At 41.1% G+C, this 27824-nt stretch overlaps 2 protein-coding genes and 1 long non-coding RNA gene across 5 annotated transcripts in view; 2 read left to right on the top strand and 1 right to left on the bottom strand.

Moving 5' to 3' along the window:
* The window catches only part of LOC145444590 (phenylalanine-4-hydroxylase-like), a 28720-nt gene extending 9744 nt beyond the window's left edge, over positions 1 to 18976 (bottom strand). The window contains exons 1-8 of one of the 3 annotated variants that reach the window (XM_080322598.1): positions 17658 to 18976; positions 11757 to 11817; positions 11588 to 11695; positions 10890 to 11100; positions 8667 to 8755; positions 8487 to 8554; positions 1448 to 1498; positions 1244 to 1389 (exon numbers count right to left, since the gene is read on the bottom strand). In XM_080322598.1, the coding sequence (XP_080178724.1) occupies positions 1244 to 1389; positions 1448 to 1498; positions 8487 to 8554; positions 8667 to 8755; positions 10890 to 11100; positions 11588 to 11695; positions 11757 to 11777 (694 nt within the window). In that variant the 5' untranslated portion in view covers positions 11778 to 11817; positions 17658 to 18976. Of the gene's footprint in view, positions 1 to 1243; positions 1390 to 1447; positions 1499 to 8486; positions 8555 to 8666; positions 8756 to 10889; positions 11101 to 11587; positions 11696 to 11756; positions 12604 to 15830; positions 16164 to 17657 lie in introns of those variants that run through there. The other 2 variants (XM_080322599.1, XM_080322600.1) reach the window with 2 other exon arrangements.
* LOC145444641 (uncharacterized) lies at positions 177 to 27336 on the top strand. The gene is made up of 2 exons (XR_013916734.1): positions 177 to 1013; positions 27101 to 27336. It is a non-coding gene; the product is annotated as an uncharacterized LOC145444641 (long non-coding RNA).
* Positions 22543 to 25453, top strand: LOC145444579 (nudC domain-containing protein 1-like). Its single transcript, XM_080322583.1, has one exon. The coding sequence runs from the start codon at positions 23297 to 23299 to the stop codon at positions 24950 to 24952; it is 1656 nt and encodes a 551-aa protein (XP_080178709.1). The 5' UTR covers positions 22543 to 23296; the 3' UTR covers positions 24953 to 25453.
* Positions 27337 to 27824: the final 488 nt, after the last annotated feature.

Raw genomic sequence — 27824 nt, 5'->3', positions numbered from 1 at the left:
TAGGCTGGTGCACCTGCTATCATCGCTGATCTGAATTACCGCTTCTGCAGCAGTAGCTTTAACTACTCTCCCCCCAATACTGTTACATTTAGGTTGAATATCGTTCGTTATATCATGCTGTTTTTGCTCTGACACGAAATAAATTCCAATTTGCGTAGGGTTACCATACCGAGGATTTGTCCTCTTTTATGACTTTTTTGAAAGTGTCCTCGGAGGACGCCCTTTTGTCTTCTTTTTTTGAGATTTTGTCCTCTTTTTTGAAAATTTAGGTCAGATTTAGAGCAAATTGATATGCCATAAATCAGCACAGAAGTGACGCTCCGGCTGGTATTTCGGAGTGAAAAACTGTGATTTTAGCTCTGAGTGAAAAGTTGACCTTTTTTTTAGTCATCCACCTAGCAATGCGGAGAGAAAAACGATATTTTGAGCTCTGGGCGGAAATATGACCTTTTTTTTAGTCAATTGATCACCAAGTGGGAAAAATTCACCGGTTTTTTAGAATTCTTCTCCGGTTTTGCAAGTCTCAAATTTCTGAAAAAGTGTCGTCTTTTTAGATTTCCAAAATATGGTAAGCCCAAATTTGCGTGGCGGGCTGCCTAACTGGCTGCGAATAGACTCTGTGACCAAATACTATTTTATTCAAATCCAATTTTTTTGACGGCAATACCTCCGCTTCTACTGGTCGGAATTGAAGCAAATTTGAAGAACATAGTTTTTATAGACAATCTAATACTTTCATGGGGTGAACAGAAAAATTTCAAATTTTTCGTTATTTATTTTTTTATAGTAAATAGAAACTTTCCTCTCCCGTAGCAAGGCGGCTACTAGTTGGAATTGAACCAAATTTGGTGTGTAGGCTTAAGTTAGGTAACCTAACAATTTTATCAAGTAGCCAGTACGATTTGAGAAAAATAGTCATGTTTGAAGACCCCTAATGAACAGGGGTGTACGAGTTTTGAGCAAACCTTAAAAGGGTGTACCACGTCGAAAAAGGTTGAAGAGCACTGATATATGTAATATATACGATTATGTATGTAGGGGTGGGCTTAGTAACAATTGATTCAAGAAAAATGAGGGCATGGATTTTGAGGTAGCATTTTGAAATCATTTGATTGATCCGGCCCGCGAGCCATCCAAAGGTTTGAATCCGGCCCGCGACGCAACTTGAGTTTGACACCCCTGGTCTAATTAGACTACTAGAAACATCTAGTTGTCCAAGTCTGCACACAGCCTCCTAACGCACTCTGCAGAAACTGCGACACGTCCTCCAGCTGCGGTATTTTGTCTTCTTGGAAGCCGCATTGCTCTTGAAGTATCGGGAAGATGCGGTTGAATTCCCTGCACGCGTGCGTCGGATACAAGTCCATCAAATGTCGCAGAATGGTCCCCCTGCAACAATGTAGCGAGTCAGTTCACGTGGGGCGTTTCTGAAGTGATATGGACCGACCATGTCTTGATTTCTTGCTCGGTATAATCGACTCTTGGTATCGGTTGGCCGCTGAAAAGAAATAGCAATGATTATGGATCGTCAAATTCAGGGGCTCATCAGTAACGTAGTATCCCAACTTTTTCGCAATGCTCAAGCAAGGATTGATTACTCACACCACTTACAATTTACGTACGTAATTATGGTTTTCGACTACTTTTACTCGACAGCTTTCATATATTTAGGGAAAACTATGGGCTCATAATACTTCCTAGTTTACTTATTCAGTAGGCCTATACTCCCACTTGTAAGAGAGAGGAGAACATTTATTCATCAATAACATACATAACAAAAATTCAATTGATATAATGTGGGATGATCAGCAAGATATAAACGGGAGGCTCGATATAGCAGAGCCAGAGAAATCGAAGCCGATTCTCGCAAGCTCAGAGCTTTATATTACATAAGTCGTTACCCACAAAACAAAACAAAAAGGCAAAGGTATTCTTCGAAGTATGCAGAACTTCAATATACAATTGAATAGTATACTCATATTGTAATGGACCCGCATGTGTTCGGTTGACAATCATAAGGGGTAATCATCAACAACTAGTAGAGAATTGGAAAGAACATTGTATATCAACAATCGTGTGCCAAAATATGACGTCGCCGGCATAAAATTTCGAATAATCGGGGCGAAGAGAGAGCTTAAGCTCAATGCACTATTTTTAGATGGTACACGAACTCCTTCTGTAGGCACAGACTTGATTGGTGCATTTTGATAAAAGTCGACTCCAAGACACCCAAATGAAAGTGTGAACTGTCGCTCCCGACAACAAGAAATCTGTCGTATCGGTCATTTTTCGCGCGAACAGGATTATTCAACAAATGTTTACCAATGGCAGAATTTATGGCCTTTGCCTGTTTTGAATCAAGCTTCAGGGGATGAGCCAAGGGTGAGCCTTTCACCTTTCGCGATGCGCGTGTTCTAATAAATCTAGGGACGTGTTGTTTTATGCGGTCCTGGCCTGCAAACGTTGTTGCGTTTTTTCACGTAGCCACAATCACAGTGGCACTTATATTTATAAACAGGGTTGCCAGTTGCCATCGACATGGACCCAAAAATAAGGACGGTCGAAAAGTTAGACTAGCATTAAAAAGCGTTTTTGTACATATTTAGTTTGTATTTATGCGGTATATCACATTCAATTCATCTTATTGCTAATAATTTCGTCATTTTAATTTACCTCAGACTGCGAGACAATCAAATATAGGAAGGTGTCGAAACGACTTGGAGTAGTCTTCGAAATCAGACACCCCCCTTGGCATAGGCGATGTAAAAAAAGGCATGCACACTGAATGAAAAGTAAAAGAAGATACTATAAAAGGACAGGAGAAAAAAAGTGGCATGCGTCGGAAGGCGAGATCGATATGTCAGGTCGTGATCCGGTAAACAAGAAGGCTAACTAGGATTCATTCAGTATAAATTGTTTGTATTTTGAATTGAAAGTGGACAGGACATGCTCTATGATTGTCGGATAGCTGGCGAGATATTGTTCCAAAAATTGTGACCTGCATATTTGATGGAGCGACGATGTTTTTTTGTCTACCATATGGTAGTTGGACGACGTGGACGCGCATGTGTCGTGCATCCTTGATACCGAGGTAACGTTATTGAAGTTTTCGGGGCGGTGGCACTGATACATAAACTTGGCTATTTCTAGTTTCCACATATCTTTTATGTTTAGGACAACGAATCGTTTGAGCAGTGACTTGCCGGACACACATCCCAGTCCCTTTGAGGCTCTGGCTATGATACAGAGAACCTGATGCTGTGGTTTTTGCAGTGGCTTCAGTGATGTGCTAACACTGGCATCCTCCACCAACAGATGATGCCATATTGTTACTTTGATTGGAATACTTTTTGACAAAATAATTTGCTCCAGCAACTACTTGTTATTAGAAAGTGCTTCATGGATCTCACGACAGCTGAGGTCTAGGTTTGGTTTACCTTTACTGGTAGCCGGGATTTGACTGTCATTTCAACTTACGTCCATTTTGACAGGCTTGCCGAGCGCTAAATTCAACAAAATGGTTATCAATGGAAAGCTGTATTGATTACGAAAATATAAACTTTGTTCTGCTCATGGCCCTGGAACCCACCACACCACCACCCCACCCCACCTCCTAAAAAAAAGTCAGCCTCGAATTTTGCATTGAGATGGAGTTTGACTTTGTAATGTAACGATGCTGTCTGGCTCTTTCTCTTGAGCTGCACTCTCGTTCTGCCAGACAAATTGTTGTGTCACAAATGGAAAATTCGAGGATGATTTTTGGGGTTCCAGGGTCACGAACAGAGTAAAATTTATATTTTCGTCATCAGTACTGTAGCAGCTTTCCATTCTTACCCATTTTATTAAAGTTAGCGCTTGGCAAGCCGGTCAAAAATGGCCGTAAAATTGCCTTTGGCCGAATGAAAAGTATGACGTAAACCCAGATGCAGTGAGCCGTTCAATCTCGCTGTGTCCACACCTTTTGGGACACTATGATCTCACCACTTAGAAGTCAAATCCTGTGGTGTGTACACATCGGAAATTCTTTTCATTTCTGATGTCATGAAATGTCGACGCAAAATCATTATTTTAGAATATTATGCTACACCAGGGGTTCTCAGCCCTTTCTTGGCCGTGGCCCATTTTCCGATTTGAAAATGTGCTGTGGCCCACCTCTCATCTTGGAGTCATAATTCTGTTAAATGCGTGGTAATCGACGGCGCCGATATGCCTATTTCTGTAAAATATGCGCATTTATCTCTTAATTTACTGATGACAATTACATGTAGACCTTTCGGCCCATGAAATCGCGCGAAGCGCGACGAAAATTTTCAAGTCGAATAAATATCCTCCAACAAACGACGCAACGAAATAATCTTGGGCTACTTCGAACTCCCGCAATTGGGGTTTAAGGTGCAGCAGTTACGGCCCTGGCAGATCATAGGCCAAAACTCCTGTGTATATTATGATCGTCCGCTGCTCCATTCGCGTCGCGAAACACAATGATCAAATGCACGCTTCCACTGTGTGATTGGAATTTTAGTTAATCATTCTGGGTCAGCTACAAACAATTCATTGGTGAATGGGGTACTACAGGGAACTGGAGAAAGATTTTTTAATATGCTTGCTGTACAATGCACATTGTATGTCTTGTACCAAACCAACTGAAGTTGCGATGTCAGAATATTCAATCCAATGATACAATCAATTCATGTGGCTCTTACATTATGTACAATGATTTCCAGGCGGACATTTTAAACCGACTCCAAAGATTAATGCGCTCCGCTAAATCCTCAATCCATTACGATTTGTTGCGGTGGTGCAGTATACCTCCACCAGAAGTTGCTAATAATTTGCAAGTGTGGATAACTGGATATTTTTATCCTACAATGATGCAACTTGCATAAGTACAGTAAATCTATACATCACTTACATTTCGTTCCGAGTTTATTGCACACCCCTTTCAACGGCATACGACATATGACCATGCCGGAATACTTGTTTACTTCAGCATTACCTTCCACTCGAAATTATTTTAGTTGCTGTTAGCCGTATAGGTTGTCATAGCCTGTGGAAAATGCCGCCGTTTCTACCTCCCGTTTTCGACTTGTACATGCTGACTCGATACTGCCACTGCGTCTCATCAGAGTCTGATGAAAAGCTTTACGTAGCCTAAGTATTATTAGATTATATAAATATATATTTTTAGCGATTAACATAAAAAATATAACTAAACTTATATTAATTCCAAAATTTTCTAAATAGCTTTGTGGCCCACCTCAAATGCTCCTGTGGCCCACCCTTTGAGAACCCCTGTGCTACACAGATGCCAAAGGAAAACGATCGTAGTTGTTGAAAATAAGACAAAATAAGGACGCAAGTCGAAAATAAGGACATTTCTTAGAAATAAGGACAGTTGAGTTTTCTAAGACGTGACCCTTCAAAATAAGGACAAATCTTAGAAATAAGGACGGTATGGCAACCCTGTTTATAAACTACACTTGAAATTGAAATTAGTATACAGTTTAGTCAGAGCAGCTGGGCTGTCGTAAAAATCAAGTTGCGTTAATTTCCTCTCGAGAGGAAATCTCCTTCCTCTTCCTTCCTCTAGAGGAAATTAACGCACTTTAAAGCAAAAATGTCAACAGAGCACACCGAACGAACAACCAAGCATGTTTATATTCAGCTACCACGGATTGGTCCTATTTCCTTCCGCTTTGAAAAGCTGTCGATTTCTGCGCTCAGTAAGTGTTACGACACAGTGAAGATCAACGTGATTTGACGACATAAAGACACGTTCTTCCTGCACACTCAACTGAAGTGTGGAACAGTATCCCGCCGGCCATCCGACAGTCTACGAGCATGTCCACATTCAAGTCGAAATACAAGCAATTACTACTAAATAAATACAGTCCATCCTCAAGATTACCGGACCACGACTGACCTATCGATCTCGCTTCCCATGACATCACCTATTTCATCACCATGACTTCCTATGACATCACCATTCCCTATTTCTTGTCGCATTCTTTTTCTATACTATCTTCTTTACTTTCATTCAGTGTGCATGCCTCCTCTTTACATCGCCTAGGCCAAGGTGGGTGTCAGATTCCATAGACTACTCCTTGTCGCTTCGACATCTTCCTGTCTTTTCATTGTATCGCATTTTTGTGGTGTATTGAACTGATAAAATTGCTAATAAACCAATGATGATGATGATGAAGTTAACTTTTGTCAAAATAGGCCAAACAAGTCTGTGCCGACGGAAGGAGTTCGTGTACCATATAAAAATAGCACATTGAGCTTAAGCGCTCTCTTCGCCCCCATTATTCGAAATTTCATGTCGGTGACGTCATATTTGGTGATACGACTGTTAATATAGAATGATCTTACAGGGCGACTAATAGCTGCTCTGACTAAACTGTATACTAATTTCAAGGAAAACATACAAGACATACCCACCTAAGACCCGATTTAAATTCGCGCAGGTTAGCGAAATGAAGCAAATCGTCATTTTCTCACAAAGGCAGCGACCCTGGCGAAATCAAACCATATCAGAATTACGGCTGACATGACACTACTTAATCATCGAAGCGATGTATATTCTTCCTGTCGGGTTTCAAAAATATTCACAATGTACCATTGTGCCCCTGTATACACCACAAAAAATGCGATGCAATGAAAAAGATAGTAAGGTGTCGAAACGACTTATGAGTAGTCTCAGAAATCAGACACCCATCTTGGCCTAGGCCAGGGGTGGGCAAATTTTTCAGCTCGCGGGCCGAATTCAACATTTGAATTAATTCGCGGGCCGCACTATAGCATTTATAAGCCAAAACGCAAGCTTTTATTCGATTATATAAAGCAGTGGTTCTTAAACCATTTTGTCTGCGACTCAAATCCGAGTTTTAGTGGCATCTCGCGACCCAAGCCTCACACATCAAATCGTATGCATTTTTCAACAAATATATATTAAATCACCGCTCTGATGCCATCGCGACCCAAAATTATATTCTTCGCGACCCATACTTTCAGGACCCCTGATATAAAGTAACTAAAGACGTGTAGATAATACATATGTAAAGATACAATTTAAATGTTGATTTGATGATAACGCACACGTGTCAGAAACATTACGAAGATTTGATAAACTGGCCATCCTGAATCAATTCGTCAAAATAAGGGATGAAAGAAGGTTGTGCTGATTCTTAGGATAGGATGGAAATTGGAATATATGAGCAACGATCGGCTTATAGATATGTTGATTCTGCGTCTAGTCAAACTTAAGAACACACAATTCTGACACCAACATGTTACCTTTCAATGAGTTTCAGCATAGGGCTCACTGTATTCAACTTGCCTTTTTCACGTTCTTTCGTGAGGACGACTTCAATATAATTTACTATTGTCTCAAGCATAATTCCGTTGATTTATTTTGCACCTCATAATTTGATAAATCGTGCCTATAATTCGGATGTTTGGATTCAAATGGTGTTTTGAATTGCAGCAACGAATTCATAATAATATCATATTATGACAAGTAATACGTATTGCGTTACCATCGACGCCGGAACGGAAGTAGACCCATCTATAAGTTGATTCTTTTTGATTGCAGCAGCATTCATATTCAACTTTCCGCTTTTTGTATTGCTTTGGACTACTCATAATGAATGATTTGAAACCGAATTTATGAATGATTTGCAACTAACTGCGCATATAGAGAACTAATCTACCAAACACACGCACGAATCGTTTTTCCAAGTACAGTACTGAAAGTTATGTTCTCAAATCACAATTATGATCCGAACTCACTCATTTACGTTTTGATTGTCTTGGATATTTAGGAACCAAAGCGTTTCAAAATTCGTAGGCCCCTAGGTTGGGCTACTGTACTAACAATAAAAAAATAAAAAAATAAAATTATAACTTAATCAATTTCATGTTAAAATGTTTAAAATAAAAGTTCAATTAAGTCGCTCTAGTAATTTGATTTTCCACTGCACATTTTTATCAATATTTCTATCACGTTTCTCGATGCCTTCGCGGGCCGCAAAAAATGTTGTGGTGGGCCGAATGCGGCCCGCGGGCCGTAGTTTGTCCACCCCTGGCCTAGGCGATGTAAAGAGGAGGCATGCACACTGCATGAAGAGTAAAAGAAAGATATAGTAGAAAAAAGCAAGCGACAAAAATGGGTTGGCATGTCATGGAAAGCGAGATCGATAAGTCAGGCCGTGGTCCGGTAATCTTGTGGACGGACTAGTATTTATTTAGTAGTAATTGCTTGTATTACATTTGGAGGCCCGAGTTGTCACTGGGTACCATGTACTAGGTAGGCCTATATTACTTTACGGAAATAAAAGGTTGTAACTAGCTATATGACGTCACGTGACGTCAAAGGTCCGTCTTCACGTTCGCGTTTACATAGAACCTTTCAAAATGGTTCACGTCCACACGAACCAGAACCTTTCAGGGGTTCACACTATCCCTAGTAGCGACAAAACACTTACTGTTTGTAATTGTAAGCGATTTCAGCGAATTGTTTTCGCCTAACGCGGTAAGTCTCGTCTGTGAAGCCCTGAAATGAATACATCAGTGTTGGATTCAACCTTTCCGTTTGCCACAGGAGGTGGATAAAACGGTTCCAAAATTTCTATTCGGTAAAGCTCATACGTGTCGTCAACTCTCACCGGGTGCTTGGAGTCCAGCTCGGCTCCGTAGCTGAGAATCTGCTTCGCGAAATGGTCGAGATCTCTGATGGTCCTTGGAAACCATGGAGCTGTCGGACGAGAACTGATTAACGTGGCGTAGGCGAAAAATCATCCAAGCTTGGAGGAAGCAAGAAGTGAAGAGTCGAGAGTTAAGACGCCCATTCATATCGATCTCAATCACAAAAGTAACTCAAACTTATCTCAAAAGCACTTCCAACTTTTCAACATCCAAAATCTAGCGGAAGTAAGTAAAAACACAGCCACGTAGGTAAGTAGTGCAAGCATCAGGCGAATCTACTTTGGCACAACGAAAGAATGGACGAAATTCGTCTGAGGCCATCTATTGTTATGGAGTTTGGATGACTCAAGTCGTGACTTGACGCGACGAACGACGACAGCCGAAGGTGATCAAAGTAGTCATCGTCGGTACTTGAGAAGAACTAGAAATAACGCCGTAAAGTTCTACTCAAGTACAAGGGGAAGTAAGGCAGGGTTGTAACTAAGTCACAAAGGTTCCGAGTCACAAGTCAATCTCACTTTTCTGGTTTTGACTCGAGTCAAGTCGAATCATTTTCAATTCACCAGCGAGTCAAGTCCTAATCCAAGTCATTAAGTAGAGGGTCGAGTCCGAGTCATAGTGTTGTGACTCGAGTCCGAGTCCAAGACATTGTGGTCACTGTTCAGTTTTGAGTTCAATCCGGTTCAACCTATTTTTCAACTCTGTTCGAGTGATATAAAATGGCTCGCATTCATATTATCGTGATTTTCCTCAGTCCTAACAGTTTCTGGCCCTCTTTTCCAAGTATCAGAACTGCTAGACGAAATACCAGTAATATGGTGAATTACTATTCTTCGAAGTTACAATGAAATGTCTGTCTTGGCCGTCCTAGTCTCGAGCCATGGACTATACACAAATACACATTTTACACATTTGAAAAAACGACTCGAGTCAAGTCGAGCCACAAAAAATCGTGACTCGAGTCATTACAACCCTGGAAGTAAGTAACGATTTCTAGGGCATGACAAAAGCGCTTCAAGTGAAAGTGGAAATTAAGATTTCAGTTAGCCTACTGCTCTCTAAAATTGAATTTGCTCGATGGGTCGCATAGTTTTAGCGGTGAATCTTTTTTAGTATGACGTTCGACTTTGAAGCGAAATTTTAAATATATACCTTTATGCTACAGGATAGGAAATACCGCCAGTTATACACCACCGAAAGATCATTTGGTATTTTTCCGATGGTATATTGCATTTCACTTTGTGACAAAGATATGGGTTGATCACATCACCACAGAAATGCTGTTTCCACTAACGTGCGTAGCGTTGCCCCTCATGTTTGGATGCTGTGATACGATATGCATCGAAGCTATAATTTCCTTGATAAAATACCTTCAAGTTGAAACGATTTCAGTACTCGAAAAACTATGCTCTCACTATTCGACTCGAATCATAACAATAAGTACTCGAATCATTGTGACCGGCCCCAGTGGACGTGGATAGAAATCACGAGGCGGTTTCGCTCCATAACTGCTGGAACTCCAGGACCCACATAAACATAATGGCCGTTTGAGATGAAATATTCGACTGCGCAAATTCAGTTTAATTTTGAAATTGCCATCAGCTCACTGATACAAACATATTGCTGTTTAGAGATGTTTCGTTGGGGTTTTGGAAAAAATGTGTTTGAAAAATTTTCTTCTGTGATAAACATAACCAATATTACATAATAACTTCAAGATCAGTTGCTAGATAGAAATGACTAGGATGGACGTTATATGTTCATTAAAAATCTGTTTCTCAATTTTGGTGCCATATATGTTGCGATCATACCCAAAAGTGTCACCGGAAGCGTTATCGCCACCCGCCACCTACTATATTTGTGGAAATGGATTTTCGGCCCTCGTTCATATCAAATCGACGGTGCGGAATTTCAACACACGCCCGCATATTTCAAGAAATGCATCTACAGAATTCGCTTTGAAATAATATAAGTCTTCTCAATTTCTATATAAATATTTTCAAGAAATGTCATTTTGTTGCTGTTTATCACTAGCTTATACTGTTAATATTTGTACAAGATAGATGACGTTTGCACGATAATTGATCTAAATTTGAAGTAAAACTTGAGCGGCGCGGTGGCGGGTCCGCGGGGCCCGCGAAGACAAAAAAGTTGAGAACCACTGATATAAACTATTATTATACATGAACTTATTTCATTTGTCAACAAACTCGCGTCTGCTGTCTTTTTGCCATGAGACAATTGCAGCACCGTAGCGCCCATCTCGGTTTTGAGGAGTTCGACCACGTCATTGATGACGCCGTTGGTGCATTGGCACGTCACATAGAATTCGTATTGTCGGTCGTTCTTTCGGGGAGGCCGCGACTCGATGTGAGTCAGATTCACACCCTTCGTCTGAAAAGTTATTTGTCGCTTTTTATCCAGTGTGCATGCGACTTATTTACGCGCTCAGGGATAGTGTTTCTTAAAGGGGCACTGCAGTCTAAAAATGATGTGGTCTCAAATTGAAGGCAGAACGAAAAAAAAATTTGGCCGCAGCCGTTTTCTTCAGAACGCCACCGTAATGGAGCTGCAATTTATTGAAATTTTAATAGCAACTTCACGCTCCAGCAGTCACGCAGAGATCGAACTTCATATAGTTGTCGTTGTCGGCCGATGTTATGAAGGAAATACGTCGTACACGCCAAGGTGGTTTAGATACCGCGTTCAACGGAAGCGTGTAAATTCATTGTACTACACAACCAGAATTGGTTAAACAACTAAACCGATAGTCGATATGATGGCGGACATTTCTAGTGTAGGCTACTCATCCTATCGCCATTTCAGTCCTCACAAAAATTACGAAACGCGAAACATTTTGCTGCGGTGCCAACAACTCTACCTCGAATAGTTTGAGAGCTTTCGCCAAAGCACCAACTTCTTCCTTCACCGAGAAGATGATATTCGTTGGACCCGTGGCGGCAGATCGGTCTTCGTCATGCGCGGATTCCTGGAACAGCGTTTTCAAATCTTTCCCCTATTTGCACTACCGAGAACGCGACATTTCTCACCTTGCGTGGTTTCGCGTCCATGCTGTAAATTCCGTCAGCCGATGTAATTCGTCACTATGAACTGTTCGAAAACATGGTATAGTTGACATCGTTCAATTCAATTCAATTTATTGCTACGGTTTTCATTATTTCGATACACCGCAAGACTGCGATACAATGAAAGATAGGAAGGTGTCGAAACGACTTGGAGTAGTCTTTGAAATCAGACACCCACCTGGCCTAGACGGTGTAAAAAAAGGAGGCATGCACACTGAATGAAAAGTAAAAGCAGTTAATATAAAATAGGGTTACCATATTTTGGAAATGTGAAAAGAGGTCACTTTATTAAAATTTTCAGACTTGCAAAACCGGTGGAACAAATGGTAAATTTTTGCCACAATGTGGTCACTTGACTAAAAAAAACGTCAACTTTCTGGCTCAGCTCCCGAAATACCCGTCGGAGAGTTACTTCAGTGCTGATTTACAGTATTTCAGTCGAATTGGGCCCTGTATTTAACCAAAATTCTCAAAAAATGAGGACAAAATCTCAGAAAAGAGGACATTTGGGCGTATTCGAGCGAGATAGTGTAATGGTTATGCGTCCGGCTTCTCGAGTGGTAGGTCGTGGGTTCGATCCCCGTCCGGGTCATACCAAAGACTCGAAAATTGGTATCCGCAGCTATCCTGCTAGGCGCTCAGCAATCACGGATAGCATGGAGGAGAAAAAAACGGGGGCGCAGACTAGATGACCTCATGGGGCCGTATCGCAACTCCGTCGTCAAAGCATCTCGATGGTGCAGGCGAAAAAGAATATCATATCTCTCTCTCTCTCTCTCTCTCTCTCTCTCTATTCCGAAGACACTTTCAAAAAAGTCAAAACAGAGGACGTAAGGTAGGCCTAAAACAAATATAAAAGGACACGTGACAAAAAAATGGTGGCATGTGTCGGAAGGCAAGATCGATATGGTGGACTATAGAGGATTAACTAGTATTTGTTCAGTAGAAATTGTTTGTATTTCGACTTGAATGTGGACATGATCGGACATGTCGTCTCTTTCCTTTCAGGCTTCAGGGTGCTTTGCAATTGCTCGCCTGACGTTATGTGGTTTCAAGTCATTTTACTTGTAGGGGAGATGTGGTACCGATGGACCAAAAATTGCAAAATGCTCTCTGGCAGTGGCGGCTCGTGACAATATCGGGTGGTGGGGCAAGGGCTGCAAGCGACACCAAGATGACGTCACAATGGCGTTTTCCAACATAAACAAGTAACTTGGTGGTACGGTAACACGAACGACAACAGTGATTTTAACGTATGTGCCGTGAGAGGTCTGCTGGTGAGCTGTGACTTGAAGTGTGGTAACTGCGTAAACGGCGTGCGGAACAAAGATTTGACACGGTTCATGTTCGCACTACACCTGACTAATTATCTGCAGAAATGGAAATGACTATAACTCGAGAGATTGCGTAAGCCTAACTGGAAAGGTCAACGAGTTCGGACACATACGCAATTGTTATCTCATAGATTGGACATGTCATATTGAATCCAAAATATCATTCTGAAGAACTACGGACAGCAGCCTCGGAAGTTCGGTCCCGGTACAGCATAGGAGATTTTGGCCTTGAGGCTGGAGACTGTCACACGACACATACGACTTACGGTCTATAGCAGTGGTTCCCAAACTTTTTCGGTGTCAGGGCCAAATTTAGAATTTCAAAGCACGGTCAGGGCCGCACGAATACCAGGGCAATCAAACGGACCCAAAATGTCATCAAAATATGAAAATTGGAATTGTTCCGATCAATCACTTGACGCCATTGGCCATTGTTATGGTCATTGTGTTGCTGCGCTCCCATTGTTCAGAACAATCGACCTTTGGAGGCTATTTCGGAGTAGTTTTATTGCCCTAGCGAGATTTCACTTTGCATTTGTGGAATCAGTGCGAAACTAGCTTTCGATAAAGACCGGACCTATCAAATTATGCGGACGCTTCGGTCGTGAGCTATAGGACTACCAATTATGCTGCTTTCGGGGCGATTTAGTGAGTCAGGTTTTATCGCATGGACGCGCCAAGCGCGAAAAGTTTCTGTAATTCATGATTGAATCGGTCAATATGATCGGGAATTGCGTATATATTGCCATCAATTTTTATCTTCTCTCTTCTCACGTAATCAGTTTTACAGGTAGAGCCGAGGGAAGGGTGTTTGAAGAGGTAGGGCCCCTCAATAATAATGAAACATCTTCGGGCGTATATTCCCGTTGGCAGGAACGAAACAGCACTTCGTCAGCCCCCCCCCCCCAAAAAAAATAGTAAACTTGGGTCTTGAGCTCCCATAGGGTGTTAAACCTATCCCTATCACCTTGTTCGCTTTTGCCACGAAACTAGTTGTACTGTTAAGTGAGCCAGCGCGAGGCGCGAAAATCTTCGATAATTCATGATAAAATCGGTCAATCGCATATATATTGCTATCAATTTCTTGTCCTCGCTGCTCACGTAATCAGATTTACCAGTAGAGATGAGTGAGGTGTCTTGGAAACTGTAGGGCCCATTATTAGTATGATTCCGTAACATGTTATTTTGTGATCTCCTGTCTGCGATATCAAAAAATATAGAATCGCCCAAACGTAGGTTTTCTACACCAAGTGACGCACACGATTTTAAATTGGTATTTCTTCACTGGAATATAATTTTTTTCCTGCCGGATGGTATTTGTCTCGTGAGGTTAAGATTGCCAAGACAGTATTTTGTATATATAACGACGTTTTCGGTCAGCATAAAGGCAGTCCTGTTCGGCCAAGGTTTTCTCGCTTGGTGCGTCGTGGTGCGGTAAAGGCTAACGCCGATATGCCTAATGCCCATTTCTATAAATCTTGCGCATTTTTTCTTGGGGATGAGTACCCAAAAATCAAGATATTTGGTAGCATGAAATCACGCCTACAGCCAAAAAACTTGAAAAAGATGCGTAAATTTTCCAAAAAAACAACTCAATAATTTATGCTAATTCACGAAATAATTTTGAGCCCCGTTCCAGCTCGCCACCCTTCATTGGGGGTTAGGCGTGCGGCATTTATGGTCCTGTCTTTATCTATATCTATAGCTACTGATCGTTCTACTGGACATAACGATAGCAGTCTACTCACGACTTTCCTGCAATCTTAATTAAAAACTCCAGACTCTAAGCCAAGCTAGTGTATTTTATAAATATAAATTTAATTTTTGGTCATAACTCGATTTCCTAATATTTTTGGGGGCCGCAAGAAGGCTAGCTGGGGGCCGCACTTGGGAATCACTGGTCTATAGTGTCTATATGTCTGCTGCAAAATCGCCTTTGGAAAATATATTACCGAATAAATACGTGATTGAAAGCCGAAAACTTGGTACACTGTTACATTAAATCATCGAGAAGTAGCCTCATGGCCGTTTTCGGTATGGTACACTGTCAAAATTAATACGAACAGACCAACTCCGAATTTTGCGTAAAATTTACTTAGGAATAGGCTGATCAAGCGATCAGCTGTTAGCCGCCATCGAAAACGAAACAGCTATCGCGCTTGACAGGGGTTGTAATTGTAAGCGAATGGCCTGAAGGCCACAATTGCACGGTGAAATTGACATTGAAGAATATAAAATAAAACTAAACATTTGAATGCAAACCGAGGATGTTAGTAAACCGTTTCATGATATCATCATCTCATCAACTATCTCAGTATGGAACACAGTTAGCGTTAACACAGATACACCGGCTTTTGCGTGAAATCCGCAATGCGTTAGGTAGGCTAAGTGTTAGATCAGCGCACATCTCTACCATACTCGACCTTGATAACGAAATTGCTGCCCAAATCATGGAGTACCAACCTTGAGACTTGGCACAGCGTTCGATACTAAAATCAAGACATACCATGCAAAAGCTCATGACGGATCTAGCTAAGGAGCATCGTTAATATCAATGGAGACCAATACCGGCTTTGCGTAAAATATGTTTGCGATAAATGACGACTCAGCTCTCAATCGACTTAGGAAACGAAATTACCACTAACATAGTTCAGTGACAAAATTGAAACTTGGTACAGCGTTCGATACTAACATTAAGACTCACCGTACCAAATGTCATGACCGATCTCGGTATGGAACATCGTCAAAATCAATGGACACTAATACCGGTTTTTGAGTAAAATCTGTTTGCGATACATGACGGATCAGCACACACTCAACTTCGGAAACGGAATTACTGCCCTAAACTTTGAGTAGAAACCCTGAAACTTAGGACAGTGTTAAATACCACCATCACGACATGACATACCAAGTTTCAAGAATTATCATGGAGTGAAACACCATCAAAATCGACCTATACCAGTAAAGATCGACTCAACGCATATGACGGTAACCGAGTTCAGATATAGATACGATTGTTACATCACACCTTAAGGGCAACTAGGCTATGGTTGCTCGGTAGGTAGGCCGGTTGCTCGATAATTTTATGAATAGGAGAGAGTAAATCTCCGTTTCTTTATTGTGCGCGGCTTTGAGAGAATAGACAGTTAAAGCTTGTTATGAGCGCTACAGGGGCATGCCCCGGCTAGGCATTCGCAAAGCGAAACAAGGAAGATAATTCGATTTTCGCAGAGACTTCGCTATATATGGGCATTTACAAGCGAAAGGACAAGAAGTATACGATTTTCGCTGTGATTTCGGTGCGTCTATAAATGGTAAAGAATTGTTATTGAACAGAATTTTAGGTGGGGCAATGCCTCAGTTGCCCTATAGGACGAGCCGCCACTGCTCTCTAGCCTCTGGCCCCCTTATCTTCAGCAGGAAACAGCAGACCTTTTTCTGGCCCAACACTTCGATCCAAGCTCTACCTATACCGCGGATATATACATTATACTACATACCCATCCGACTTTTTCAAAATATGTTTATGCACTATCAAAACGTCCCCGCCCGGCGAGTCCGTCTATAAATTTTGTAATTGAATTTAAAAAAGTTCACTCAGGGATTGTATTGAATGAAAATAATATGTGACGTCATATAGCTCGATACAAGCCAAAACCGACACTTCACATTAAAAATGATTGCTGGTTTGTTCGCGTTTAAGGTTATAAAGAAAAATATATAGGCCTACGCACCGACCTCATATCTCACGCAGGTCGACGTTGTTTGCATGTGACGTAGTATATTTTTGTCCTTGATGTAGGCCTATTTTGCGGCATATAAAACGACTCATGATATACGTACAAACGATCTGTGCACATACGGGTGTGCATGGTGTGCGTATGCCGCTGGGCAAGGAAGGTGCAGATATAGCCCTGTAAGGCTTTCTAAGTCTCGCATCACCCATCTATGCTATCCCGGTAATGTTGAGCGTCAAACAAGGAAGACACAGATACCAATGTTACTAATCAGGTCTGTGGCCTAACCCGCCGGGTATTGAATCCACGACCTATACCGATCAAGAGGCAGGACGCTCCTCCTGTAGGCCTACGCTATACGATTCTGCCAGCGTGCAATTGTAAACAAATTCACTAGTGTAAACATGGGCATTTCATAGAGAGTTTTTCATGTATTTCGGTCTCAGTGTCTCATCGGTCTGACAGTAAATACAACAAGTTTGTCTCTTGTGTAGAACAAGTACGGTGCTGTAGTGTAGTAATGATATATTGTTGTATTCGGCGCTCTATAAATTATTATGCTATAATGTACGTACAGTAAGCATTAACACAGATGTTTCGATTAAAAAGATATGCTTCAATATTTTTTATATCAGTGATCCTGACCCTTGACCACTCTAATTCTGAGAATTCACTTGACTTGCACCACAAGTACACGCGGACCACTGTGCACGGTTTGCGAACCACAGGTTGCTGACAACTGATTCTCATGGCGTATCTAAATTTTCCATGATCGTTCATTATTATCATCTTACCTTGGAAATATCAGAAGGAACGAGATTTCAATTACAATCGCAAAGAATCGAAGTTGCATCTTGTCTGCGATTGTCCCGTAGACATATGAGCAATTGAAGGTGCGACACAATGGCACGCGACATTTGGGCATGCGGGTTAAAATCGAAACGAGTAGTTTTGGGAATCAGACACCCGGCGCCTGATCAATTACCGCGTGCTCAATTGAGATTTATCATGATGTGGCATATGCTCAAATGTCGTGCAACCGTATCCGATATCTCTGATTTCAATCACTACCAATCAATCATCCTTCCAATCTCGAGCATATAGCTGTCAGGCGCCTAGTCAGTACATACATGCAAGCTATGAATTGATACGAACTGCGAACGCGCAGTTATACGACCAAGCGATGAAGCAATCCACATTTTTAAAATCAGTTCTACTTCTCATCTATCTTCAAACACATAGATCTGAACAACCAACACGCGACTGATATGATCACAACTAACGCGACCGCGATCGGGTCCAGGTTCGGTGGTTTCGACAAAGTTCGTTCGGACGTTCGGGAGCGAAGGATCAGGTGACGTTGAGTGACGTCACAGTGGTCGGTTGTGTTATCCAACTTCGCAGTAACTTTCAGGATTGTCACTCAATGATCAGTGTAGTAACTCTGTTATCAAGATAGCGACAAGATAGCGCAATGGTTAAGCGTCCGGCTTCTTGATCGGTAGGTCGTGGGTTCGATTCCCGGCCGGGTCAGACCAAAGACCTGAATAGTAACACTGGTATCCATGGCTTCCCTGCTTGACGCTCATGCATTACTGGGATAGCATGGAGGGGTGGTGCATGACTTAGAAAGCCGTAAAGGCTATATCTGCACTTCCTTGTCCAGCGGCATATGCACATCATGCACTCATGGTATGCATATGCGCAGATCGTGTGTGTGTGTATCATGAGTCGGTGTATATGCCGCAAAAACATCAAGGACAAAAATAAACTACGTCCTTTCCTTTCAAAGTCGGCATTATATCGCTGCGCGCTGATCTACCAGATACTAGACTTCGACAGCGAAATTACTACGCTAATCATCGAGTCACAGCCTTGAAACTTGGTACAGTGAGAGGTGACAGCATCAAAATATACCATACTAAATCCTGTCACCTAACTCGATATGGAACATAGTCAAAATCAACGAAGACCAATAGGGACGTTGCCTTTAATTAATGTTGCAGACGTATCGACAATAACAAAGTATTCAAAGGCATCTTGGGCGTGACAGTCCCGTGATTTTCCGAGTGTCCACACCTCCATACCACACCACCTTTGAGTACACGCTGTCTTAACCTGTAGATAACGAACTAACCTCCAACTCCATAGGTTAGTTATCTAGACTTAACCTTGGCTCCAGCGCCACCCCATGGGGTGATTTGAATTTTGAAGGAGACGAAACACTCGGGGCGATAGGGGGGTCGCTGTAGAAATGGCTTCGCAGTCGATGGTCAGTAGTTCTCCTAGGGACATAATGATTTTAGTGGAGGGGTGTTCAACTTTTTTTGCTATTCACGGCTCCTGTTCTATCACATATATATCGTACGGTCGCATTCCAGCGGACAGTCGTAATGGACCACTTGAACGCAAAATACCCAATACCCATGTTAAATTGGCTACTGAAGGACTTCGCATGTCATCGCCTGCCGACATGTCGCTTCATTTTCATTGCTTATATATTTTATGGTAATTTTCATTCCGTGTGCATGTGCAATTGTGCATGCTTCTTATTTAAATGTTCTTTTTGAAAATATACTATATCCGTATAAACGGGTGGTAGTTTGATTAAAGCACTATCCCAAGTCATTTTGACTCCTTCCGTCATTTGATTCATATCACAATCTTGCGGTGTTTTGAATTGATCAGTATCAGATAAACAAGATTTTCATCATTTCAAAATATCAGAAGATAATCTGAACAGTGAGCACAGCACACCTACGAGTCGTGTCTGCAACCTCAAGACGTTTTTTAAATTACGTTAGCCCGTAAATTATCAAGGAATTTTCGCATACCGAACGCCAACCGAATTTTTCCCGACCCCCATAGTCATTTATTCCGAATATCTGAATGTGCTGTTTTTTATGCAATATGGAATTCTTCAAAGCAGTTAAGTGCACCAGGGTTGGTCAAAACAACTGTTTAATAATTGGTTCCTTTCAGTTTTGAAGCAGTTCAATCGGTTATCTAAAATTTAAGCTCATGTGATATTCGATAATACCATGCATGAGCAAAGTGAGGAGAACACCAATAAAATCATAAATTTTTGTTGTTGAATATTAGACAAAGCTACGGCGCAATGCAATATTATAATGACAGAGTAAACCGGGTAGTTCAGTCGTTTCAGTGAAATTGGTCTACGTTACACTTTCCATTTGACTGAAGGCAATTTGACGATGATTTTTGACCGGCCTTGCCGAGCATCAAATTTGATAAAACGGGTATCAATCGAAAGCTACCGCGGTACTGATTGCGATAACATAAATTTTGTTCTGCTCGTGGCCCTGAAACCCCCCAAAATAAGCCTCGAATATTGCATTGTAACGGAGTTAGGTATTGTGACGAAACCATGCCGTGTAGGACACTATTTATTGCAGGGGTGGGCAAACTTTTGAGCTCGCGGGCCGCATTCAACATCGGAATCCATTCGCGGGCCGCACTATATAAAATTGGGATTATAAACCAAAACGCAATATTGGTATTTGATTACATAGTGAGGACATAGAGATAATATATGATCTTATTTAAAACAAACCAAACATTGCGATTTGCGTTGATGATATCGTACACGCGTCAGAAACATAGTGGCGAGATTTCATAGGCTGGTCGACCTCAATAACCAATTTGTCAAAACTATAGAGATGAAAGTCGGTTGTCCCGATTCTTAGAACAGGATTGAAATTTAAATCTGTGAGCAGCGATCTATTCATAGATTTACTAATTCCAGTTCTGGTTCAGTTCCATGACACACAATGCTGACAGCATCATAGCCATGTTAGCTTCAAACACGCTTCGACTATGTGTAGATATAATATATTATTACCCCAATTCTCATACAGAGAACGAATCTACCTAAAACACGCACGAATCGTTTTATTAGCACATCACTGAAATAATTAAAACTGGAGTGGCCAATCAGAAATCACACTCGTGATCCGAATTATGTCAATCTCGTTTAGGATTTCTGTGATGTTTAACAGTTGAAACCTTTCAAACTGCGTGGGCCTTGAGATCGGGCTGTCGCGCCAGAAATTTAACATAAAAAAGAGTATAGGAAGTACTTACCTTAGAACAATGGTTCTCAATTTTTTAAGACACGCCCCCCCCTTATGATGGTGAAAGATTTCGCGCCCCCATATCGTCACATCACAAAACGCGGCCAGGATGCAGGATGCTAGCAGACCAAACGGATAGTTTATTGGCATGGAAGGTTACGACTGTGGATGAGATATTTTGAAATATGAAATTCAGACTAAATACAGAGCAAGAATAACTATGAATTGCCTGTAAATCGCGCGAAGCGCGCAAATTTTTTTCAGTTTAGCTCAGCTTCGCGCCTCCCTTCAGATGCTTTCACGCCCTCAAGGGGGGAGCGCCACCCACTTTGAGAACCACTGTCTTAGAATTATCATGGTCAAACATACTAAGAAAAAGTTTAATCAAGTCCCTGCATTTATTCGATTTTTAGTAGGCCTACGCATTTTATCAATATTTAAAAAAAAAGTTTTTTTTTGACTCTCGCGGGCTGCACTGAACGGTGTTGCGGGCCGCATGCGGCCCGCGGGCCGTAGTTTGCCCACCCCTGATTTATTGGGTCAGTTTTCCGTGGTTCCGCGCTTCAATTATTTTGTCGCATGAATGATTTGCTTGGCTAACACATTCGCGTCAATTTATTGGGGTATTTGGTATAGCTTAAAATTTGAAAATTGTACGTACATTGTATAATACCGACCTTGCAGCGTATGATCGCAGTATCGCGGTACGGCGATTGTTCGTTACATCGTAGCAATGCCGATTTTCGGCTCTGGAGGCGGTCCATATTATATTTATTTAATTTTACTGGCATCTATTGCTAATGCAATTGGAATTGTCACATTGGCTAGCCTAGCCCTAGATATAAACTCTGCACACCATATTTGTCTAAGTTTCAACCTGTAGAAGCGAAGCTATTGCTATTAGAGTTAAAAAATTTTGAATTTGATGAAAACGATTTTATTCCTTACAGAATTTACTGGATAATGGCTATAATACCGTATACTCGTACCCCATGAAATTATGAATTTATAATCTTCTAAGCAGAGCGATAGGAAGATATTTAAAGAGCTTCTTGGAGGTAAAGAACTTCAATATACAATTAAATAGTATACGGTATTCAGAGATATTTGACAGAATTCCAACATGTAGAAGCAAAGCTTTTGCATTAGAAAGCTTTGGATTTGAAAAATAGTAGGCCTACACGCCTACTTACGTTGCAAAATTCAGAAAATTCTATAATTATTAATAAAATAATTTCACACCATAATTAGGCCTACTTTTTTCAAATCCAAAATTTTCCACTCATATAACTTAGCTTCTACAGGTGGGAATTGTTCCAAATCGGTTAGGCTTATGCATCGTTTTTTTGACAACTTAACAATTGCATGGGGTAGAAATTGCAATCTAAAAAAAATAACACATTTTTCTTGAATTCAAAAACTGTCTATATGATATCCCTAGTAACTTCGCTTCTACGAGTTGAAAAATCTGATGCGTAGTGTTTTTTAGCCAACCTGACAATGCATATTTTGAACAACCCTATAGCACACAGCGACAGAAGCTTTTGATTGAAACAAGTTTTATTAAATTCTCCAATCCGGCCGTGTATTTGTTTTAATCTCTGATTAGATTGTATAAACGTGAACATTAAGTTGTCTCCACGAATGTTGCTCTGTAATTCGTCTATATGTTATATCGTAATTCATTTTACTAAAACAGTAAAATCTGGATAATGGATGAATTTGACAAGATTGCATTTGCTGAAGAGGATGAGGCTCACAGAGGTTACGAAAAGGGCATTGCGCATGGCGTTGAGGTCGGAAATATCGAAGGATTTTCAATTGGAATTAGTCGTGGTCAGAGCCTGTCTGACGAAGTCGCCTATTACTTCGGATTTTGCGAATTTTTCAAAATGAAATTACAGGCGACATCGTCGAAGCGGAATGTAAACGATGAAAAAATTGAGACAAAGTTATTGCAAACTGTTAGCGTTCTCGAAAAAGTGATGCAATTGGACGTTGAGCACGAAAATTTCTCCGAATTAGTTAAGGAGCTTCGTAAAAAATTTAAAATATTGACATCTGTATTAAATATTAAAGTTCGTTATTTGAAACATAGTGACGTTATGAGTTACTGATACTGCATCTTAGATCATGAACTCGGTGACGTTTTTGGGGGCATTGTACGACTTGATCGCAATGATCATCCCATTATCATCAATCGCCGATTGTTGGTTTATTGCAAAACTTTTTGCGTGTTTTATGACAGAGATACTCTTATATTAGTGTGTGGTTTCAGGCGATTGTATTGATTCGCGACATTACCTGCAAGAAACCCGTTGTTTTAAAGGAGTTCAATCATGACTTGTGTGAATCTAAAACCAAATTGGAAGCTCTTGGATTCAAACTTTGAATCGTACAAGCTTTCGCTAGAACAACTTGCAGTATATTCCGTCAAACTGGACAACGGACCTGATGTCCTCGCGCCACAAGCTGATGACTTCTCGTTCCAACGAATTAAACTTCTGTCTTTCTACAACTATTTGATCACTGATCCTTGGAGCAGTCGGACATCGTATTATGTGGATCAAACCGGCAAGGTCAAGCAATGCTGTGTCTCAGTGGAAACCTCCATCCCTAAACCAACATCTGTATATCAACTGCAGCATTATTCCCAAGAGAAATATTTACCGATTTCTATATCTTTTCCGTCGTCTAATTTGTGTCTTCTAGCCGACGACACAGGCCATATTTCTGTTGTATCTACCGGAGATAGGCAGACATCGCAAAATGAAAAATGGGAAAGAGTTTCCGACTGCAACCTTGGTGGAAGCGGGTTCAACACAATTATTTTACACTCAAGGCAAAGAAACGAAACATTAATTGATGTCGCTCTTTTGAAATTCCAAGACAAGGAATCTGAAACGCAGGTTTTTCTAGAATGGATCAAGATCGCAAATAAAAACTCTAAATGGAGCATCGAGGAGCAAAATCTGTTCAAGACATCCCACGTGCCGTACTTTGTAGGATTTAGCAAGGAATCGAACACGATCCATATCGCATCACAAGCTAAAGTTACTGTTGTATCAGATTGGGATGAAGATATTACTGATATCAAAGATAAACATGAAGACATGAAATATGTTTGGAAGCAAAGCGATGATGATATCACAATAAGCATCACTCTGCCAGGAAAGCTTTCGAAGGAACATATCGTGTGCGATATAAAAGCCAACTCTGTTAAAATCGGCACAAAAATGGATCAAGAGATACATACCTTAATGCAAGGGGAACTCTGCCACAATGTTGATCCTGAATTAAATACCTGGACCGTTACTGATGACATCCTCGAAGTCACTCTGCAAAAATCAGATCAAGAACAACGTTGGGAATATCTTATTTCAGGCGACGCTAATCGTGAGATACACGATGATATCACAATGCAGGATGCACGCGGATTTCAGCCAGCTGGTCTCGACAGATACGAGGACTGCGATGATTTGCCAGATGCCAGTTCAGTTCTGTATTGTTTTGATGGGGATCACAAAAAATTTACCCACGAAGCTAGCTTGGCAAGTAACCAATGGCTTTTCAATTGCTACCATGAGCAAGAGAGTTGTTTCGTTCTGCGTCATGATGTGGACGCATTGATGTGGACTTGCGATAATCCTCACGACGATTTGAAATGTCCGTGGTCGCATGTTTCTACTTTTAATGCGTTGGGATATGTGAAAGCTTCTAAACAAGACGTGAAGTACTCCAATTGTTCCTCGAATGCGTCGTTTGCAGCTCTGTGTGAGTCAGCGCGTCGCGTTTTTGTTTATCATACTTCGACAGCCGCATCAGCGCCATTAAGGAATCGTGTCACAGGGAAACAAGCTCACCTGTCTAAACAGCAAGTGGTCACTTTACCTTCAAATGATCCGATATGCGGATTCCACACTGCTGACGATATGATCTTTGCGCTCACCAAAAATGAGCTTTTTGTAATCAAAATGTCTACCCCGCAATCATAAGACAAGCTGCTATGTGTTCATCAATCCTTTCGGGTTCTGGCACTAGTTTGGAAAGCACTTTCTGAATATTTTGGCATTGGTACTTCTGTCTACCCAGATACCATTGTGCTGAACCTTCCAAATGATTTGGCCACAAGGTTCTCGCTAAGAAATGTCCAAGACTTCAAATCTCGTGATGAGCAGGAATGTTTGAAAAAACAGATCTTTGACTTGCAATCAAGGGACATATGCAAAAATGCGCAGTTTGAGCACCACAGGATATAATCATTACCAACATTGTTGAGATTTGCTAAAAGATGCATTTCACTGCTAATGTTGGCATGTGGAATTCACAGGACTGTAACTGTGGAATGAACTGATCAAAGGCATATGTAAATGAGGAGAGAATTTTGAGTAAGAGACCTGTATCAGAAATCCAATTCGCAAGCCACTTCACAAGCCATGAATATGTTTTTATCATTGGTGCTTGATATTGTGAATAATAATGACATGTTATTATCAGCTTGTGTGAAGTGAACTGTCAGATTGTAATGAGGAGCATTAGGGCCAGTGTGCATTGAGCATAGGTCTATACTAGTGTTGAGCAAAGGTGTCAAAGTAGCCATCATTTGTACTCAAGTAGAAGTAAAAGTATTGCACCCATAAACGTTATCACCTTTGGAATTCAGAGCTCAATTTTAAAAAGACTATAATCTCAAATTTGATTTACAACCAGGGTCGAGGATCGGATTTTCAAGACGCGACAAAACTACTTCAGGGGGATGTAGAAAACGAAGGGTCGCAGAACTGAGCCTCTAACTAAGTAGATTTGGTCGAGGGTTCACACTTCACATACACGTTTGGCAGTTGATCGTTGGTGGCTGCGTACGAAATACCAAGATTGTATCTTCGTAGCTAACACGAAATTACTAATAACGACCTTCCGATAAGTACAATATTTGAAAATATATTCAACAGTTAACTGTAATGACATGGCTATTTCACGTGGCTTTATGACGATTTCAGTCATAAATGTGCTGCAAACATATCCCAGAACTACTTTTTACTTTCCAAAATACACAGTGTAAAAAGAATAGAGGGTAATTATATGATGACACCAATCAATCACAATCAACGGACGATCGATTAACAGGAGCCGACGTTCGGCTCCGTTTCAACACAGAACAATATTGGCGATATGACGATTAAAAATCCTATCGCTGTCAGGGATGCAATCTCGAACTGATGTTACCAGGTACATTGCCTCTACAATAGGTTTCACATAAATCGCACGAGTCAGCCGTGTATTCAGAAGTTTCAATTGTCCGAGATAGCGTAATGGTAAAGCGTCCGGCATCTCGATCGGCGCAGATACGGCCCCATGAGGTCATCTAGTCTGCGCCCCCGGTTTTTTTCTCCTCCATGCTATCCGTGATTGCTGAGCGCCTAGCAGGATAGCTGCGGATACCAATTTTCGAGTCTTTGTTATGACCCGGCCGTCATATTTTGAAACAATGTTAAACATGATACGTTTTTAACTCTCTTTAAACCCCTATCCGCGTTTTTCTATCAATACCAATCCCCGTCGAGATGCACGATGCACGGGATGTCTTATATGCCCTAATCGCGCGAAGCGCGGAATTTTTTCATGATTCATGAATCATGATTCAATCGGTCAATAATATTGGTAATTGCAAATATATTGCCATATTTTTAACCTCTCTCAGCCCACGTAGTGGCCTACTTAGTTTTACCGCTAGAGCTGAGTGGGGTAGGCTACTCTTGGAAATAGTCGGGAGGGCCCGTTGGTATAATTAGCCTACTTCGTTACATGTTGTTATTTCGTGACTTCCCGTCTGCTATGTGAAAAGATATTGACATTGCCGAAGCGTTCCAAACTAAAATGACGACCCCGATTCCCGATTGGTTGTTGTTTATGGTATTCATTAGGGATGGTGTGAACCTCTGAAAGGTTCAGGTTCGTGTGAACGCGAACCTTTTTGAAAGGTTCTGTGTGAACGCGAACGTGAACCTCAGAGAGAGAGAGAGTCTTTATTTTCATCGAACCAAAATACATAACAAACGGCAGTGATGGTGGTACAGAAAATATGCGTGCACAGTATTCGGTATTAGATAGGAATGATCGATAAGACCGTGAAGGTCATCTAGTCTGATCACACCAGCATCAAACAGGTACACTTGACTCAGAACAGTCTGGCTGTAAAAAAATGTTTAGTTACGAAAGGAAAATAGAAAAAAAATTAAACAATGGTAGCAAATGATCAATGAAGCAATGTCTGGGCGAGGTAGGGCAACAGTGTTAGTGTAACGACAAGAGGTGATCAAGTAGGGCTTTTTTGAATCTATTATAAGGCAATTCACGGATATGTGATGGTAATGCATTCCAGATGATAGGTCCCGAGTAGTCGATAGATCTCTTAGTTAGGTTGCTATTGGGTTGGGGTAAGTAGACGTTTCCTTTAGACGAAGATCTCGTGTAATGGGAATGGACATGTTTAGCAGGTATGAAAAAGTCATCAAACACAGGAGGGAGACTATTGGAAAAATATTTGTGAACAACTTTTGATACTTCGAAGCGATACAGTTCATCAACTCGCAAAATTCGATGCTTACGGTAGTAAGGCGATAAATTGGTACGTAAAGGTACAGATGAGATCAGCCGTATCGCACGGTTTTGCAGGGTTCGAATTCTGCTCAAAAAACGTGACGTCATATTGCTAATTCCGACCGTACATTTCAGTGAAGGGATATATATTAATGTACACGATACCAAGCGCCGAGTTGGGCCACATAATGTCACAATGCTGAAGTACATACTGACTTTTTAAACGTCACCAAATGTATCAACTGCGAAGCAATCAAATGATATAAT

Source organism: Botryllus schlosseri, chromosome 8, assembly GCF_051294905.1.
Source record: "Botryllus schlosseri isolate E-star chromosome 8, Bs_hap1, whole genome shotgun sequence".
NCBI classification, from domain to species: domain Eukaryota; kingdom Metazoa; phylum Chordata; class Ascidiacea; order Stolidobranchia; family Styelidae; genus Botryllus; species Botryllus schlosseri.
Note: the sequence above shows the minus strand (reverse complement) of the source record. Positions and strands in the feature narration are given on the sequence as shown.

Bases quoted from the DNA above. Each gene is read 5' to 3' on its own strand.
- LOC145444579 (XM_080322583.1), top strand. From the start codon at position 23,297: ATGACTTGTGTGAATCTAAAACCAAATTGGAAGCTCTTGGATTCAAAC.